The sequence below is a fragment of the Musa acuminata genome, chromosome BXJ1-11 (assembly GCF_036884655.1).
Source record: "Musa acuminata AAA Group cultivar baxijiao chromosome BXJ1-11, Cavendish_Baxijiao_AAA, whole genome shotgun sequence".
NCBI classification, from domain to species: domain Eukaryota; kingdom Viridiplantae; phylum Streptophyta; class Magnoliopsida; order Zingiberales; family Musaceae; genus Musa; species Musa acuminata.
Genome location: NC_088337.1, coordinates 30,868,071 through 30,884,057, shown reverse-complemented (window position 1 = coordinate 30,884,057; position 15,987 = coordinate 30,868,071). Strand labels below are relative to the sequence as shown.

Here is a 15,987-nt window from a genome sequence, read left to right as displayed (position 1 = left end):
CCTTTGGACCGTCGGCCACAAAAGTAAGCTATCAGAGCGATTCAATCGGGTTCGGATCCTGTGTTACACTACACCCTTCCTTTTCGAATTCGGATCCTCTCTTATCCTGCGCGTCTGCTTGTCACAGAGGATCCGCTTATGGTGATCCAATTCGCAGAACCGACGGGGCGCCTGGAACATTCTGGATTCTTCTGCGCGCATCAGTGTCGCTGGATCAGCCGGTCGCGCCACGCGGAGGAATGTCAGATCGGACGGTTGCAATTGAATGTAGATGAGGTCTATAAATACCGTGCAAAGGGCGGCGAGCGCCTTTTTGTCCATCGCTGTTCCTCTGTGGAGTGTCCCTCTATGGAGCGAAACGGTGACATGACGACGCAGGGTTCCCAGGTTCTTGATCTCTCTCCCTCTCGTTTAGTTTCTAGGGATCGTTACTTTCGCAGATTAGTGGTTCTTGTTTTGGTGATCTGATGATCGAGTCTCATCGTAAAGAAAGATCGTGCATCTTCAAGATCCCATTCCAAGGTAGACGAAGAGGTGCCGCTGAGATCTTAGGATTCTATTCTTGATCTGTTCCTCTCCTTTAGGTCCACAATCCAGGGGTTTTTCTTCGGAGAGATCATTAGATCCGTAGATTAGTAGTTCGTCTTTCGGTGATCTTTGAAGGCATTCTCCGAGTCGTCGTCTTCGGGAACTAATTCTTCGGTGGTGAGATCTTAAGTTTTAGGTCGAATCGTTTCTTTTCTTTTAGAGGGATCATTGATCCATAGATCTGTGGTTCCTCTTTCGGTCATCTTTGATTGCGAACTGATAATCCAGTTGTCTTCTAATGGAACCATATGCTTCCTCAATATTCCAATAATCGTATGCTTCATGCTCCAATTGTCATGGATGAATATTCTAATCAGGGTTGTCGGTCGGATGATCTTTTTCTTTTCTCTCTTTATCTTTTTCAATAATTGTGAATACGTAAATTCTTTTGTATTCAGATGTATTGCATTAGGTTCTACTATCTCACTGCTGTTCTGGTTCTTGATGTCCTTTGTGCTTTAAGAATTAAAGATTTACACAGAGCATAGTTGTTCTCCAAAAAAATTGTCAGAAAGTTTGACAGCGTCAGAAATCTGTTCGGGGAGAGAGAGTACGATTGAAACTTCATTCATTATCTTATTAGATTCCCAAAAATTGATTGGTAAAGAGTACGTTAAGATAAAAAACATTTACAGAGAACATAATTGTTCTTCAAGAAAAGAAAATAGAGAGAGAGAGAGAGAGATGTAACGCAATGAAACTTCACGCATTATGTAATGAGATTCCGAAAAGAATTGATTGCAAAAGAGACTAAGGTAAGTTTAAAAACCAGAGGTTGTACATGCCATCACTTAGCAGAGATTGCTGCTATGGTTGAAGGAGGCTGTTGGTCGAAAATGTTACCTTCTTTCATTCGATAACTCGTATCCACATTGACGCTCAGGTGAAATGGTGCGGGGGCATTATAGATAATGTTTAGATGTCCGTATCTGTTATCGTCCTTTCCTACTAAGCTTGAGCCCACAGTGGGGTTATTGTCGCACAAGTTTCCTCTGTTCAAGGGTCGTGTTCATGAATTATGATATGTCATCCTATATCTTCGTTCATTACTGTCTATCTTTTTTACATCATTAGCGACACTACGGTTTTCAGTCCTTTTTCCCGTCTTCTTTATCTTTAGAAAATGACATGACTTGACATGTCATGTCAAACACCTTCAACATTTAAAGAGACATTAATTTTTCCTCGGAACGGATTAATGTTCATCGATACTAAATATTCTGTAATTTATGTACCTCTCGTTGCTTCTTTTATTATGATTCGGTGCCGCCATTTTATGATACATTTACAGCAAAAGCTAATACTCGGTTAACAAGATGAGAATCGTAGAAGTTGAGGATGCTTCATTATAGTTCCAAATTTCTTGACAACTTTTCTTTAATTGATTTGATTTGAGAAAATAACACTGATAGTCATTCTGATGATCAGTAAATTGGTTTCATAAATCTTTTGTTACTCTGTAACACTGATCATATTTTCTTCTGCTCTTCCTTCTACATATGCATGTGCATATTATTTATGACTCGAGCGTTTTGTTGTTTAATATTGGATCTTTTCATGTATCTAAGATAACCTGTTTTGGTTTGGAGGGAGACACTTGTATGTCTTGCAATTTCCAAACTTGCTCTTCCAGGTTTCCTGGCAAAGGCTACTTTAAGCTGTATTTGAAATAGTATGATGCCTGATCTCTCGGTTACATTTACGGGTTGCCCAAAGAACAGACACTTTTTTGATGGCCGACACACATATCAGGAAATGGTAAGAACTATTAACTTGTCTCGATGACGAATAGACGTTTGACAGGATTCATGAAAAAGCTAACATCACCGTAGACAATCACACTATATAAAATTTCTAGGGCTGCTCTCCACTGATAATTAAACTTTTGATGAGAGTGAAATAGTCGATGCTATATTTTTGGAATGACAAAAGGGGGAGATTGATATTTTCAAAGAAATGAAATGCATAGAGATGGTTCTCAGTCCTGGGAGAGACATGGTGGAAGAAATATGAGGGTGGGTCAGGGAAAGTTACAGTGGAAGATATGGTCAGAAAAATGAAGGGAGAAGTAGAAAAATGCTGCATCTTTTTGTATGAAGCAGATGGAAGACAAACTCGTCAAAAAAAAAAAAAGATTTTCATTTTTTTCTTTAAATTATATATCTAAAATTATTTTTATGTGAAATTAAATATATTGGCCTATTAGCTCAGTTGGTTAGAGCGTCGTGCTAATAACGCGAAGGTCGCAGGTTCGAAACCTGCATGGGCCATTTAATTGTTTTTACATTAAACTTTTTGAAAACTGTCATATTTTTTCTTTGAATATTTTACTCAATTCTATTGTCATGTGAAATTAAATATATTGGCCTATTAGCTCAGTTGGTTAGAGCGTCGTGCTAATAACGCGAAGGTCGCAGGTTCGAAACCTGCATGGGCCATTTAATTGTTTTTACATTAATCTTTTTGAAAACTGTCATTTTTTTTCTTTGAATATTTTACTCAATCTTGTTGTCATGTGAAATTAAATATATTGGCCTATTAGCTCAGTTGGTTAGAGCGTCGTGCTAATAACGCGAAGGTCGCAGGTTCGAAACCTGCATGGGCCAAAATTTTTTTATAATTTAATTAATTTTTTTGAAAATTTATTTTTATTTAAATTAATGTAATTGAAATAGTGTTTAACTTAGTGTGATTTTAATTTTAGTGTTTCTAATTTTAATCATAGCACTCACGTTTCTAATTGTAGTGTTTCTAATTTCAAATTTGCATATCTAACCAATTGAAAAGCGTTGTGTCCGAGGGTTTAAATACCGTAGTTATAACTTAATTCTCCGGTAAGTCACTTCTTGAAATTTGATTTATATGCATAAAAAATAGTTTGATTTCAAAATAATTCAAATTATACTTAGGTATCAGAATTTTTTCAAAAGAGAATATTAAAATTAAGAATATTAGAAATAATTGATTCATTTGTTCATGAGCTCCAAAAACCAATCGGGGCACCTAATGATTTTAACAAAAATTTGTGTGGTTTTTATAGCTTTTCTGCCTATTAAAAACAAAAACACATTTGGCATTCTGACGCGTTCAGTGGAATGTGTTCATGGGATTATTATTGTTTTTAGTGTTTCGGCCAAGTTATTCACGTTTTGACAATATGGGATTTTACTGATCCCACACCTGTACGGCCGGCTGCATTGACCGCTGAGAGAGAGAGAGAGAGAGAGCGAGAGAGAGAGAAAGTGACTTCTTCGCTATGTAAATTGTTGATCACGTTACCAAAGTAAAACCATGAGAAAAAAAGACCTCACAAAATTATGAAGAGAACAAGTGATAATAAATCAACATATGTTCTGATTTCATAAACGATGGAGAACGAAGCAGCCTTGAGTTTTAGAATGACACTTTCAAATGGTGTCAATTATTTTTTCGTTTTAGATTATATTGTCAACTTTTTTAATTTTTGGTGTTCGTTTGAAGGTTCAAACTTTGTTGAAAATGTCAGTGTACATTTAGTAGCACTGGATCCAGCTCTATAGCAAGCGTTTCGGTGTCCATTTTCAGCTATCATATTTGTTGACCCGGGGAAGTATTGCAAAGCCGAGGAAATCAGCCTGATGGCAGCCCATCTCTTTGAAAAGTTGCACGAGTAAGGATCACGTGGTACGTAACATAAGATGGGATCATTGACTGGAATACCAGCAGAATTGCATATATTATTTGAAACTCTACAGCACAAAAATCTCTTCCATGGTTGATTGGTTCCAAATGTTATTCGACTAATTCTCATACCTCCAAATGTTATGTTATTGAAGTTAATGTTATCAGTTCTGTATATGTTTTTTTTTTCCCACAACCAGTCAAGTATATGTTACTTCACAACGGGAGTCAATGGAGACTTAACTGCTATACCATAGAATGCTCTATCATCCACTCACTTCTCCGATATATTGACAGGAAGGGATGTGCCCAAATATGTGATCACCCGCGTGACTTGTAATGCCTGTGCTACTTCTTTGGTTTTTACGTCAATCTGTAGCAAGCCTAGAGGGCAAAATCCTATGAGGGCAAAAGCATCGACATTAATCGAACCATCTATGAAAGTTCAAGTACTAAGAAAAGAAAAAAGAAGACCTATCGCCAGATCAAGAAGCACGAAGGAAAGGACCCAAAACCGATCGCAAAATCAACAACTGAAAAGGAAAAAGAAGCAGCATCCAGCATCTCAAAAAGCATGAAACGAACGTATCAAGCAATCATAATAGCTTAATACAAAATCAAGGAGGATAAAGAGAGTATCTACAAAGCATCAATATGAATAATCAAGCCAACTTTGAAAAATCGAGATGCACAAAGAAAAATATACAAGACCTATCGCCAGAAGTAAAGGAACCAAAACCTGTCGCAAAACCAAGAACTAAAAAGATTAAAGAACCACAATTTCAAGAAGCACTGTCTATCAAACAGCGAAAAAACGCCACGAGGAACAAAAACTAAAGACCAATCTCAAATGGGCATAAAAAGGGAGAGAGCCGAACCAAGATAAGGTGGTAGAGCGTGGGTCGGTGAACGCGTGACCGAGGACTCGGGAACGTCATCGCTGGAGTCAGAGGGGGATGAAGTAGTTGTGTAGTGATCGTTGTGGAGGGGGGAATCCGCTTCCGGCGCAGTCATTCTCGAAAAGTGGCCATGGTCCGCGATTCCATGGCTCCCGTCGCCTCAAGCCCGAACTCCTACCGTCCACTCGCTCTCGATGATCGCAGCCAATACAGCTACTACTACCACTACATCTATAAAGAGGAGCGGAGTCCCATGTACAAACTAAACAGACTCTGGAGAACTCCTGAATCGAAATTTCTTAAATCTCTTAACATAACCAAGATTAATATAAGGAGGGTGTGGTGACCGCGTTTTGGAATGTGACTGTATTTTTGAGAGAAAACTGTAGCAATACAAAAAAAAAATAGAAAAACAAAAGAAAAAAAGGGAAAAAAACAAAGACAACGCAAAAGACTGTTCTCAATCATCTAACAGTGTTCTCGATTAGATCAAATCTACAGTAAACTCTTGCTATTATTACTTGGGGAGATTTTAGATATTGTGGATAGTGACGTGATCCTTATATCCTAGTTATTCTCTTATGATTATTGATTTTGAACGAGAGATTGAGATTTATATATTCATTATTTTCATAATGGATTATCTCTAGTTTATCACGTGATTTTGGGTTTTTTTATGTATATCTGAGTGTTCTATTTGATTGTTATTTTATTTAATTTTGCTTTGACCTGTTAGTATTTGTTCATATATAAAGATTATTCCACTTTATATCCCCATCAATTTAAACACCAAACACTAAAGCGATTTGGGTGCAATGATGCCAAGTACGCACAGACCAAACCATCCAATCGGATTGATTTGGGTTAAAGCCTAACTATATTTTCCATATTTCTCGATCCGATTCAAATCACATCCCGAATTATCACACTAGCAGCTAATCAACCAAAAAGTTTCTTATCTGACGCGTCGCAGGAAGTAACTCGATTACGAACTCGTATAAACTACATCCTGGATTATCGCACTAGCAGACAATCAACCAACATTGGTATAGGCATTCGAAAAAGAATCAATCGGAATATAAACCAAAAATCTGGAAATCAAGAAGCGTAAAGAAAAAGAACCAACATATAAAGCAGAACAACCTGTTGCAGAATCGAGCAGAAGCAAGAGAAAGAGGAGTACAACTTATCTATATTCCACCTATCGTTGGTCATGAATTTAGACAAGACAGCAAAGTATGCTACAAGTATCCACAAAGATCGGGAGAAACTCAGGAGGAACCGAACAAATCCACGGATCGGCCAAAACTCGAATCGAAGAACCATACCGACGGAAGATCAAGAAGCATAAAAACAGAAACCACAACCTATCACAAAGCCATTAAATACAAAGAAAAGAACTAAGATATCAAGAACCACTTCCGACCGAACAGAGAAAGAACGCCACAGAGGAATGCAGCTAAAGATGAGTGTCACAAAGGCTTGCAACTAATCAACCAACATCGATATAGGCACTAAATAAAAAAAAAAATCAATCGGAATACAAACTAAAGACTGTCATAACATGCGAATCGAAAAAGAACCAGCATCTATTACCAAGAAGCACTATGAAAAAGAACCAACATATCAACATATCAAGCAGAACAACCTATTGCAGAATCAAGGAGCATAAGGATAAAGAACCGACAAGCACCAAGTTGAATCGAATCATCTAACGCCCCAATCAAGAAGCATAAAGAAAAAGGAACCGAGACCTATCGCTAAGTCAAGAAGTAGAAAGAAAAAGAACCAGCATCTCAAGAACCACTGCCGATCGCCAAAAAACGCCATAGACGAACGCATCTAAAGACCAAGTTCAGAGGGGCGTGAAAAGGGAGAGTGCCGAACCAAGACGTGTGTCGTAGAGAGTGGCTCGGTCGACTTCGACGAACGCGGCGTCCGAGGGCTCGCGTCGGAGTCAGCGTCGTCGGAATCGGTAAGGACTTCCTAGTTCCGCTGATCGATGACCTTGACGAGGATACGGGAGCTCTCTCTCTCTCTCCCTCTCTCTCGATCGAGGCGCGTTGCAACCATCTAACCACCCCACGAGAATACTATCAAGGAATTGAATGGAACTTTCTGGATCACTTTCCCAGAAATCCTATTCATCTAAATATTGCCCGTCTTTTATACCCTCCTCTCGACCGACGTGGCTACCTGAGGACCCTACCAAGACGGGCTGAGATGCGATTTGGGTCGTAAAGAGGTATTAATATTGTGAGTAAAGAGGTATTAATATTATGTTTATTAATATTATGAGTAAAGAGGTATTAATATGAGTAAAGAGGTATTAATATTATGTTTATTTCTTTCCAGCCTACGATAATTTTATAGTGAAAACAGGAATAATTTGATTATCATGAAACAATTAATTGAAAGATTAATTTGATATAAGAAATAATTTATGAATCCACAACAGAGGTGAAGGATTGTTCAGCTACTCTGAAAAGTGCTTTGCCCACAGGTCAACTACGGTTTTACTGGTCATAATGACAGGGGACCCACACGTCTCGGTCGATGTCATGGATTACGTCATACGTGCTTCCTGTCTTGAGCGAGACGCGTGGCTCCACACCCTTGCGGCAAGGGCGTCGGTCCTCGATCAAACAACGCGAGTCCAAGAGAAGGCACAGGATTAGGAACGTCTCCGCCTTCAGGACCCACCTCTCGCCTCCATCAGGATACGGAAGCGTCATAACGCGTACCGCATCACGCGACACGTAACATTTCTCGGCCGAGCCCACGCCCATGTCGTTTCTTCGTTCCTCGTGAGGAACGTGAGCCGGCTGTGGGGCAAACGGTACACGAGAGGGGCGAGAGGGACGCAGCAGCCCCACCCCGCAGGTTTCACCCCTCCTCAAGCCTTCCCACGACGAATCGGCTTCGCCTGCCGATCTACACTTCTCGTTCCTCCACCTTCTCCTCCTCTTCCTCTGAGCTAGTGCCATCCCGAAGTCATCCATCTGTCGATCCAGGCCGTGCGATCTCTCCTGCCTCTTCCGTTCCCGTCAGTCTGACCATTCTTCGCCGTTTCCCTGTTTCCACCTTTTTAGAGTCTCTTCTCTCTGTGTGTGTGTCTTCGAGAGAGAGAGAGAGAGAGAGAGAGAGAGAGGGGGGGGATGGAGATGATGGCGCTGTTGTTTCTGTTCGTTGCAATGTTTCTGATGTGCTTCGGGATCGGCGTGGTGTTCATGGTGTACATGTGCATTCTGTGGTCGTCGATGCTGCAGAACGGGGAGGGGGAGAAGGGCGGGAAGGGGTTGTCGACGGCGGAACTGGAGCGCCTCGGCGGGGCGGCGGACGGCGGTGCGGTGGCCGGCCAGGAGTGCGCGGTGTGCCTGGAGGACATCGAGGCAGGGCAGGCGGCCCGGGTGCTGCCCGATTGCCGCCACGCCTTCCACCGGCCCTGCGCCGACCGCTGGCTCTCGGCCCACCCGGACTGCCCCCTCTGCCGCGCTTACCTCCACCCTCCTCCTCCTCCGCCTTCGGTCCCCCTACAGGTGGTCTTGTCTTCTTGATAACGCTGCAGTTTTGCTCTCTCTCTCTCTCTCCCCTCCTCTTTGCCTGTTCTTTTAATAGGAATACACCATTCTATCATAATTCCTTTTCTTCTTCAATTTGATTCCGTAGGTCTTGTGATCAAATACGTTATTTAGTTCTATTCATCGATTATGTTCTCTCTTTTTTATCTATATATATGTATATATCTTTGTGTGTGTGTGTGTGAGACAGTAATATGTTTAGACCACAAGGCAATATGATTTCTGCGAAAGCAAGTGAAATATAGAATTATTATGTGAAGATCGTATGTTGTAATGACAGCAAATAAGCACCAACTGGAAGAAAAGGAAATGAAGGTGGCGGACTTCAATGCAGGTACTAATGGCAACCCTTCCTATGACTACAAGCTCAGAAAGCACTGTTAGTCTAAATGCAATGAATGAGTTCAACGTGAGCGTATCCTTTTGTACACAAACAAAGCTCTCTAACACCATTAGATAGTATAAGGTTTCAGCTAAACTTCCAAGTTTTTGGTAACTGAGATCATTTAGTGCGCGCATAAATATATAAAGAACACTAAAATTACCGAACACATTCTGTTTCGATATGCGGGTGCTCCATCGATGATTTGCTTCTACGTGTCGCATCGACACCCGTTCATTCAAAATCGTATCATCGTTCGACGTGGTAGGGTCGTCGCCACCGGTCGCTCGAATGGGCTCGATGCCCATAAACGAAGAGAGACAGAGACCAATGAGTTCGAACGAAGACCGAGAGGGCGGTAGAAGCGAGAGGGAGCGAGCGTCGAGCGATATGTGGGCCTCTGGTTCTACTGTCTTCACGGCTGCTCGCTGTCTGGCCCCCGTCCCGAGGCCAAGGCACGGCTACCGCCGCACTCGAGCTGAGGTTTCCGCCCCCTCCTCCGGCCCCGCTCCGCACGCCGACAGCCGGAAGAAGGTGGTGGTCGTCGGCGCCGGCTGGGCCGGCCTCGCCTCCGCTCACCACCTCTGCAAGCAGGTCCGTACTTACTCCTTCCCTCCAGCGGGTTCTTCTCCGTGGGACCTCAAGAAGAAGCCACGAGGACTTCTTTGTGTTGGATCTTATTTTGGCGTCACTTCTCTTCGTTTCTTGGCGCCAGGGATTTGATGTCACCCTCCTCGAATCCGGAAGCGGCCCCGCTGAAGAAATCGGCATCAGAGGTACGCTTTGCCTTGATGCTTCACGTTTCACGAAAACGTAGCCGCTTCTTTCCAATCGTTCCATCCATCCAATTCCATCTTGTATAATTGTGTTACTCTATCTGCAAACTCTGAGGTGCGTCTTTTCTGTCAAAAAAAATCATCTCATATGTAATGGCGTAAAGATAGATATATTTCCGAATATATCTCTTATTTGCAAGGACTGACAGAATGGATTAAGAACACATGTGCACAAATTTTTGGATCTTAAGGGCTATCCACAAAGATATAGCTTACTGGTGTTTATATCTTGTGCACTTCGAATTAGCGAGGGAGCTCAAGGATAGGTATAATCCTTGAATGTTCTTGTCGACCGACTAGTTACCCTGGGTATAATCCTTGTACACTTTCATCCAAAAAATGCTAATCTGGAGAGGCATCAACTGTTTTGTGCTAGCCAACCTGGGTATTAGTGTGGTATCCTGTATTATGTCAAGGATGTGCCTGCAGCACTTCCAAATGAGATTAATATGCATTGATTGGGATAGTACTCATGCCACATCAATCCCATGAGTTCTACTGATCCAAGCCAAGATAGTCTTGGTTGCTTCACCCAACATTAAAATCCTTGAATTCGTGTTTTATGGTCAATTCCTATTGATCCTATCTTGATTAGACTTGCCTTGACCTCAAGTTGCACCAACATTAGCTTGTCCACTAGAGTAACAACTGATCATACAGAATCTGTCACAACTTCCATGGAGCCTTCTCCATCCTATCTGAGTTATGTTATTAACTGGACCCATGTTTATTGGTAAGATTGTTGAATGATGATGGTTTCTACTTTCTACTTCACCCATGCATTTTATATTTCTACTTTTAACAAATACAGCATTTTTTTTTTTAAGAAGAGATTCTGCGTCTATTTTCTAGTGCTATTTTTATTCATTCTCTTTCAGTCTCTCTTGCTTGATTCGACAGCTCACCTAGCATCTTAAGCAATTTTTGCTGGCAGCTGGTTGTTGCCGGTATACTGTAAAATAATTAGTTTCTATCAAATTATCATGGAATATATTGTGTTCAGTGATATCCAACTTTTACAATCCCAGATACCTTCCTTCTAAATGAAAGGCATACAATATTTACATTTTTTGTTGATTTTTCACTTATCTTAAGAGAAAACTGACATGCCAACATGCAGGATTTTGGCGTCCATACCGTAACATATTCTCTGTTATCGATGAACTAGGAATCCAGTGTTTTACCAATTGGATGAGTTCTGCCCTTTACTCCCCAGCAGGCATGGAGGTACTCTTTAGTCATGTACTACCTTAATAATGCCAAATCTGTTGGAGTCAACATGTTCCTTTTGTCTCATTTATTTTTGAGTTGCATTTAGAAGTCTCTAGTGTTCTTTTGTCTTCTCAAACTCTGAACTCGTTAAACAGAAACTAAACTTAATGTGATATTTATATTTTAGTTCATCATTTCTGGTTACACATATTATGTCCCTCTTTATTAGTCAGGGAAGTCCTCAGACATTTAAGGTCCTTGATTTTTTATTAGAATAACTTATAGTAGTGAGGACCTTTGTGTAACATTACTGCTATGGAATGATATCTGATATCTGGTTAAACACCCAGTTTTGAGAAAGAATCCTTGTATTATTTGGAGATTTTTTAGCATATTCCCAAATTTGTTCTTCAGAATATTGGTGTGAATACCAGTTGTAGTTTTTTCCTAATACCGACTAGTATGATTTCATCCTTTTGACCAGAACATCAAACCATATTATCAAATCTTCTCAAGTATAACATCTTGACTCATTCAGTTTACTTAGCAATTGAAACTCTAGCTTTTGTTTCAATGACAATATATATTTTTGCTATTTACCAATATAAAGCGTGACTTATTTTATGCCATATTATTTTCACCTATGTCACTATTGATCAAGATGAACATATCTTGATGCCTTTGCACATACATTATCTGACCATTTATTATGAATATGATATTTTCCTATTAGTATACCTATATCATTACTGTGAACAAGTATTATATACTCTCACGTTGGCATGTTAGACAAGTAGGTTTGATTTTATAGAATGTGTTTTCAATTAGATAGTGCTGGAGTTAATACTTATTCAACAGCTTTGTCTGTGATCACCAATATGCAGGTCAAATTTCCTGTATTTCAAGATCTTCCTTGGCTACCAACTCCCTTTGGAGCCCTATTATACCCAGAAGTATGCCTTGAATAAGCTCAAGTTTGCTGCTGGGATCTAGTAATATTACCAATGTAGATCTTTTTATTGATAATCTCCTTGTTAAAACTGACTTTTATATTTATACAGTTTCTTAATCTTCCCTTGGTGGACCGATTAACTTCAGTTCCTCTTATATCTGCAGGTACTTATTGAGTCCTATACGTTTTAATGAAGGTCGATCTTGTCATAAAGGACAGAATTGGTGTTATGCTTTTGTTTTCATCATTGACGATTATCAACCATCTAATGTTTTCTTCACGATGCAGTTATTGACTTTGACAACACTGATACTGCTTGGAGAAGATATGACACAAGTGAGGGAAACATCTATATCCCATGTGACATAGAGAGCTACAAATTGTGCTATGAGAATTTTTTTGTTAATATCTGATGAAGTACCGAGGATCAAACGTTCTAGAGTTTGATCAAGGAATTTTAAATGACAGTGACTTCAAGGGAACTTTGTAAACAATATGGGTGCTCAGAAAGGCTCTTCCAGGAGGTTTTCGAGCCATTCCTTCATGCTGGCTTGTTTGCTCCTGCAGAGCAATGTAGTGCAGCTGCAACCTTAGGAATGCTTTATTACTACATTCTTTCTCATCAGGTGAATTTATGTCAAGAAAATGTCAAGGTTTTCTTTCTACAGTGTACATAAGTTATTATTGCCTCGACAAGTGAGATCTTTCATGACAATCTCGTACAAGATTCTGAGAGATCTTATACTCTTTTCCCTTGTACAGAAAAATTTTGACGCTGCATGGTGCCGTGGAGCTGTTGAAGAAAAAATTTTGTTGCCATGGCTCGAGTCAATGAGATTAAATGGCTTAAAGTTTTGGGAAAACAAAAGGGTGACGGATTTTATCATAAATGAAGATACTGGTTGCATCTCTGGACTAGTATGCGGACAAGAAGTATATAAGGCTGATGCATTTGTCCTAGCAGTTGGTATCTCCACTATCCAGTCCACTATTCTGAGCAGGTACGGAAGATATTACCATGTCATCACCAGACAATAGGGAGAAAAAGGAAAAAAGAATGATTGTTGGGTTTCTTATCATTTAGTTAGTGGTTGTCCTGTGTTATCATGTAAGCAAATCTCTGTGGTATTTTGAACCTTCAATGTCAGCATTTTAAATTCCAGCACAATTATACTCTTCGTTGCATAATGGTCTATCAAAAGCAAAATGGCAGTCATCGTTCCTTTCTTTTCTTGACTGTTTATTTTCATGTAGTCCTGTGCTGCAATCACGGCAGGAATTCCTAAGTGTTCTTAACCTGGCTGCCATCGATGTGATCTCTGTTAAATTATGGTTCGATAGGAAGGTGAACAATGATGCCTATTTGTTTCTAATTTAGCATATATATTTGAATTTTGAAGATGCACTGATTCAATAGTTACTAGGTCAAAGTTCCAAATGCAGTCAACATTTGCTTTGGATCTGATGATTCAATCAGCTGGACTTTCTTTGATTTGAACTCAATATATGATGAATATCAAGATGAACTGGCAACAGTTTTGGAGGCTGAAATTGTGAGTTCCAAATTGCAAATATCATCTTTGGTTGGCAGTGAGAATGCAATAACCTAACTGCTATTTCTAAATATTTGGAGTTCTTGAATTTCCAAAAATTTTACCTCTGCTTGTTTTGTTCACTGCAGTATTATGCCAACCAGCTGTTGCCATTAAAAGATGAACAAATTGTTAAAAAAGTGGTGGCATATCTTTCAGGTTGTGTGCAAGAATTTAAAGAAGCCATTGTGATGCAGCAAAATGTAGTCAGACATGCCAAATCTGCTACTCACTTCTTTCCAGGTACTGTTGTGATACCAAAATTCTGGAATTTTTGTGATGCATATTGTCTATGCTGTACTCTGGAAGGATAAAAATGCTGCAAGATACTGTACCAATAGCCATACTCTACCCTTTCAGGTCCTCTAAGTAGCAATTCAGGTTATGACAAATTCCTCTTCCTTAATATGCTCCACTACTCGCTTTGTTCTATGAGTTCTATGAGGAGTGTTGCCATGACATGTTTTAGCGGTGTCAGCAATTATTGAAGATACTGTTAATTAATAACTTGTCATTAATACTCTGATAAGTTTTGAGTATTCTTGTAAGACATCGAATGTCTGATGAAACTTATTTTTGATATTATTGACATCTAATGTCTGGCAACTCCAATCGAGTGTTTCTTTGTAACTTTTCTTTTCGAACCTGCCTTATCTGTTTATATAGCAATGAGATAATCAGAACTAAGAGAATTGTTCACGCCCCATACGACACATATTTTTATCCCAGCAGGTCAAGTTTACCACCTCCGAGTCTTTCAACCCATAAATGTTATTGCTATTGTGTTTCTGTTTTTGTTTTTTTCATTTCTGTTAGATCATTAGAGCAACCCATTTAAGCCAAACTGATATGCAGGTTCCTACAAGCACATGCTGCGTGGCTCGACTACGTTTCCAAACTTGTTTATGGCTGGAGACTGGATAGTCACCCGACATGGATCATGGTCGAAGGTAAATGTTGTAACTTACTGTGAGAAGAGAAAAATACATTGAGAAAACAAAGACAAAATGAAAATCGAAACGACATGACCATCCGGTGGCTCAATGGCAGGAGAAAGCATATGTGACCGGATTAGAAGCCGCAAACAGAGCGGTGGACTATCTTGGGGAGGGAGAATTTGCCAAGATAATAGCAGTCGAGGAGGATGAACCTCACATCGAAACACTACGTAGCCTCAACCGAAGAGTGAATGAGATAAGGACCCAGAGTCCCTCATTTGATATCTTTCTCTAGTAGTAAGTATCAAGAACTCGAGAATATTTACTGCTTAAGATTCTACAAGTTAGAAAAGATACTAGGAAAGAACATATTATTGGTTGTTATGACATGTCTTGGACCATGTCTTGTACCTCAGAAATCACACTGAAAAGCCACAACAGTCGAGAAAATATAGTGCACCATTTTTATTGTATGTGATTGCAGTACACCAGAAGGTTGTGTAGAGAGATCATTCTGAAGCCACAGTATTGGTGGTAATTAAGAGTGAAGATTGATGAAATTTGTGTATTGATACACAACACACTGTTGTGGATGCATAAATCAGTGAAGATTTTTATTTCCCGACATTAGTTAGATCAAATTGATGTCACTTTAAGGTGATCATAGTTCGTTTTGTATCGGAAATCGAATCGATCAAAATCGGAATAAGAACCGGTGACGATTCGTAGTAATCGTATTGTGCATGTAGTCGAGGTCTTCATCTTCACTGAGATGTCTGTCTGTTTCATTATTGCAGCAGATAGGGACAATCGTAGTAGTTGGACTTTAATTTCTCCGAGTCAAACAGATCACAAGCGACACTGAGCTGCCCAGTCTCTCTCTCTCTCTCTCTCTCTCTCTCTCATCTCAGTGTGTACGACAGCGTGGTGCGTCAGACAAAGATTCCCCCTCATTTATTCCTCTTCCAATCGCCATGCCGTATCTACTCCATCCGCTGCCATTCCAAACCTTTGTTTTCTGCTCCTCTACTATTTCCTGTCGAGAGTTAGAAACATGCGTTTATTACAGTTTGATATTTCATCTTTCTTCCTCCCACAGGTACTCCAATCCTTCTAATCATCTGCACACATCCAACACAATGTGATACAGAAGATGTGCTCTCTCTCTCTCTCTCTCTCTCTCTCTCTCTCTCTCTGTATATATATATATATATATATATATATATATATATATATATATATATATATATATATGGGATTTCCTCCATGAGTCACAATGAATGAGGTTGGCAAACTTAGGATTGACATCAATGAGTCATTCACTTCACATGCATCATAAAGGATTGT

At 39.9% G+C, this 15,987-nt stretch overlaps 2 protein-coding genes, 1 long non-coding RNA gene and 3 other non-coding genes across 7 annotated transcripts; 5 read left to right on the top strand and 1 right to left on the bottom strand.

Moving 5' to 3' along the window:
* The first annotated feature begins 2,784 nt into the window (after window positions 1-2,784).
* On the top strand, window positions 2,785-2,858 carry TRNAI-AAU (transfer RNA isoleucine (anticodon AAU)). The gene has a single exon. It is a non-coding gene; the product is annotated as a tRNA-Ile (tRNA).
* A 94-nt stretch (window positions 2,859-2,952) lies between these two features.
* Window positions 2,953-3,026, top strand: TRNAI-AAU (transfer RNA isoleucine (anticodon AAU)). Its single transcript has one exon. It is a non-coding gene; the product is annotated as a tRNA-Ile (tRNA).
* A 94-nt stretch (window positions 3,027-3,120) lies between these two features.
* On the top strand, window positions 3,121-3,194 carry TRNAI-AAU (transfer RNA isoleucine (anticodon AAU)). Its single transcript has one exon. It is a non-coding gene; the product is annotated as a tRNA-Ile (tRNA).
* A 1,165-nt stretch (window positions 3,195-4,359) lies between these two features.
* On the bottom strand, window positions 4,360-7,260 carry LOC135597638 (uncharacterized). The gene is made up of 2 exons (XR_010481344.1): window positions 5,127-7,260; window positions 4,360-4,647 (listed from the first exon to the last, which is right to left on the bottom strand). It is a non-coding gene; the product is annotated as an uncharacterized LOC135597638 (long non-coding RNA).
* A 1,045-nt stretch (window positions 7,261-8,305) lies between these two features.
* Window positions 8,306-8,704, top strand: LOC135596490 (E3 ubiquitin-protein ligase ATL23-like). Its single transcript, XM_065088535.1, has one exon. It carries the CDS (start codon window positions 8,306-8,308, stop codon window positions 8,702-8,704), a length of 399 nt encoding a protein of 132 aa, XP_064944607.1.
* A 519-nt stretch (window positions 8,705-9,223) lies between these two features.
* Window positions 9,224-15,113, top strand: LOC135597637 (uncharacterized). 2 transcript variants are annotated; one of them, XM_065090877.1, is made up of 13 exons: window positions 9,265-9,704; window positions 9,826-9,886; window positions 11,067-11,173; window positions 12,043-12,111; window positions 12,220-12,274; window positions 12,399-12,446; window positions 12,579-12,736; window positions 12,873-13,111; window positions 13,365-13,455; window positions 13,535-13,663; window positions 13,792-13,945; window positions 14,558-14,652; window positions 14,753-15,113. In XM_065090877.1, the coding sequence occupies exons 1-13, from the start codon at window positions 9,402-9,404 to the stop codon at window positions 14,933-14,935; spliced, it is 1,692 nt and encodes a 563-aa protein (XP_064946949.1). In that variant the 5' UTR covers window positions 9,265-9,401; the 3' UTR covers window positions 14,936-15,113. The 2 variants fall into 2 exon arrangements, 1 of the variants encoding a protein (XP_064946949.1); XR_010481343.1 differs by lacking the exon at window positions 14,753-15,113 and having other exon boundaries at window positions 9,224-9,704; window positions 13,862-13,945.
* The last annotated feature ends 874 nt before the right edge of the window (window positions 15,114-15,987 follow it).

Bases quoted from the DNA above. Each gene is read 5' to 3' on its own strand.
- LOC135596490 (XM_065088535.1), top strand. From the start codon at position 8,306: ATGGAGATGATGGCGCTGTTGTTTCTGTTCGTTGCAATGTTTCTGATG.
- LOC135597637 (XM_065090877.1), top strand. From the start codon at position 9,402: ATGGGCTCGATGCCCATAAACGAAGAGAGACAGAGACCAATGAGTTCG. The intron at 12,112-12,219 runs GTATGCCTTGAA...ATATTTATACAG, and splicing joins GAGCCCTATTATACCCAGAA to TTTCTTAATCTTCCCTTGGT. The intron at 12,447-12,578 runs GTGAGGGAAACA...TTTAAATGACAG, and splicing joins TTGGAGAAGATATGACACAA to TGACTTCAAGGGAACTTTGT.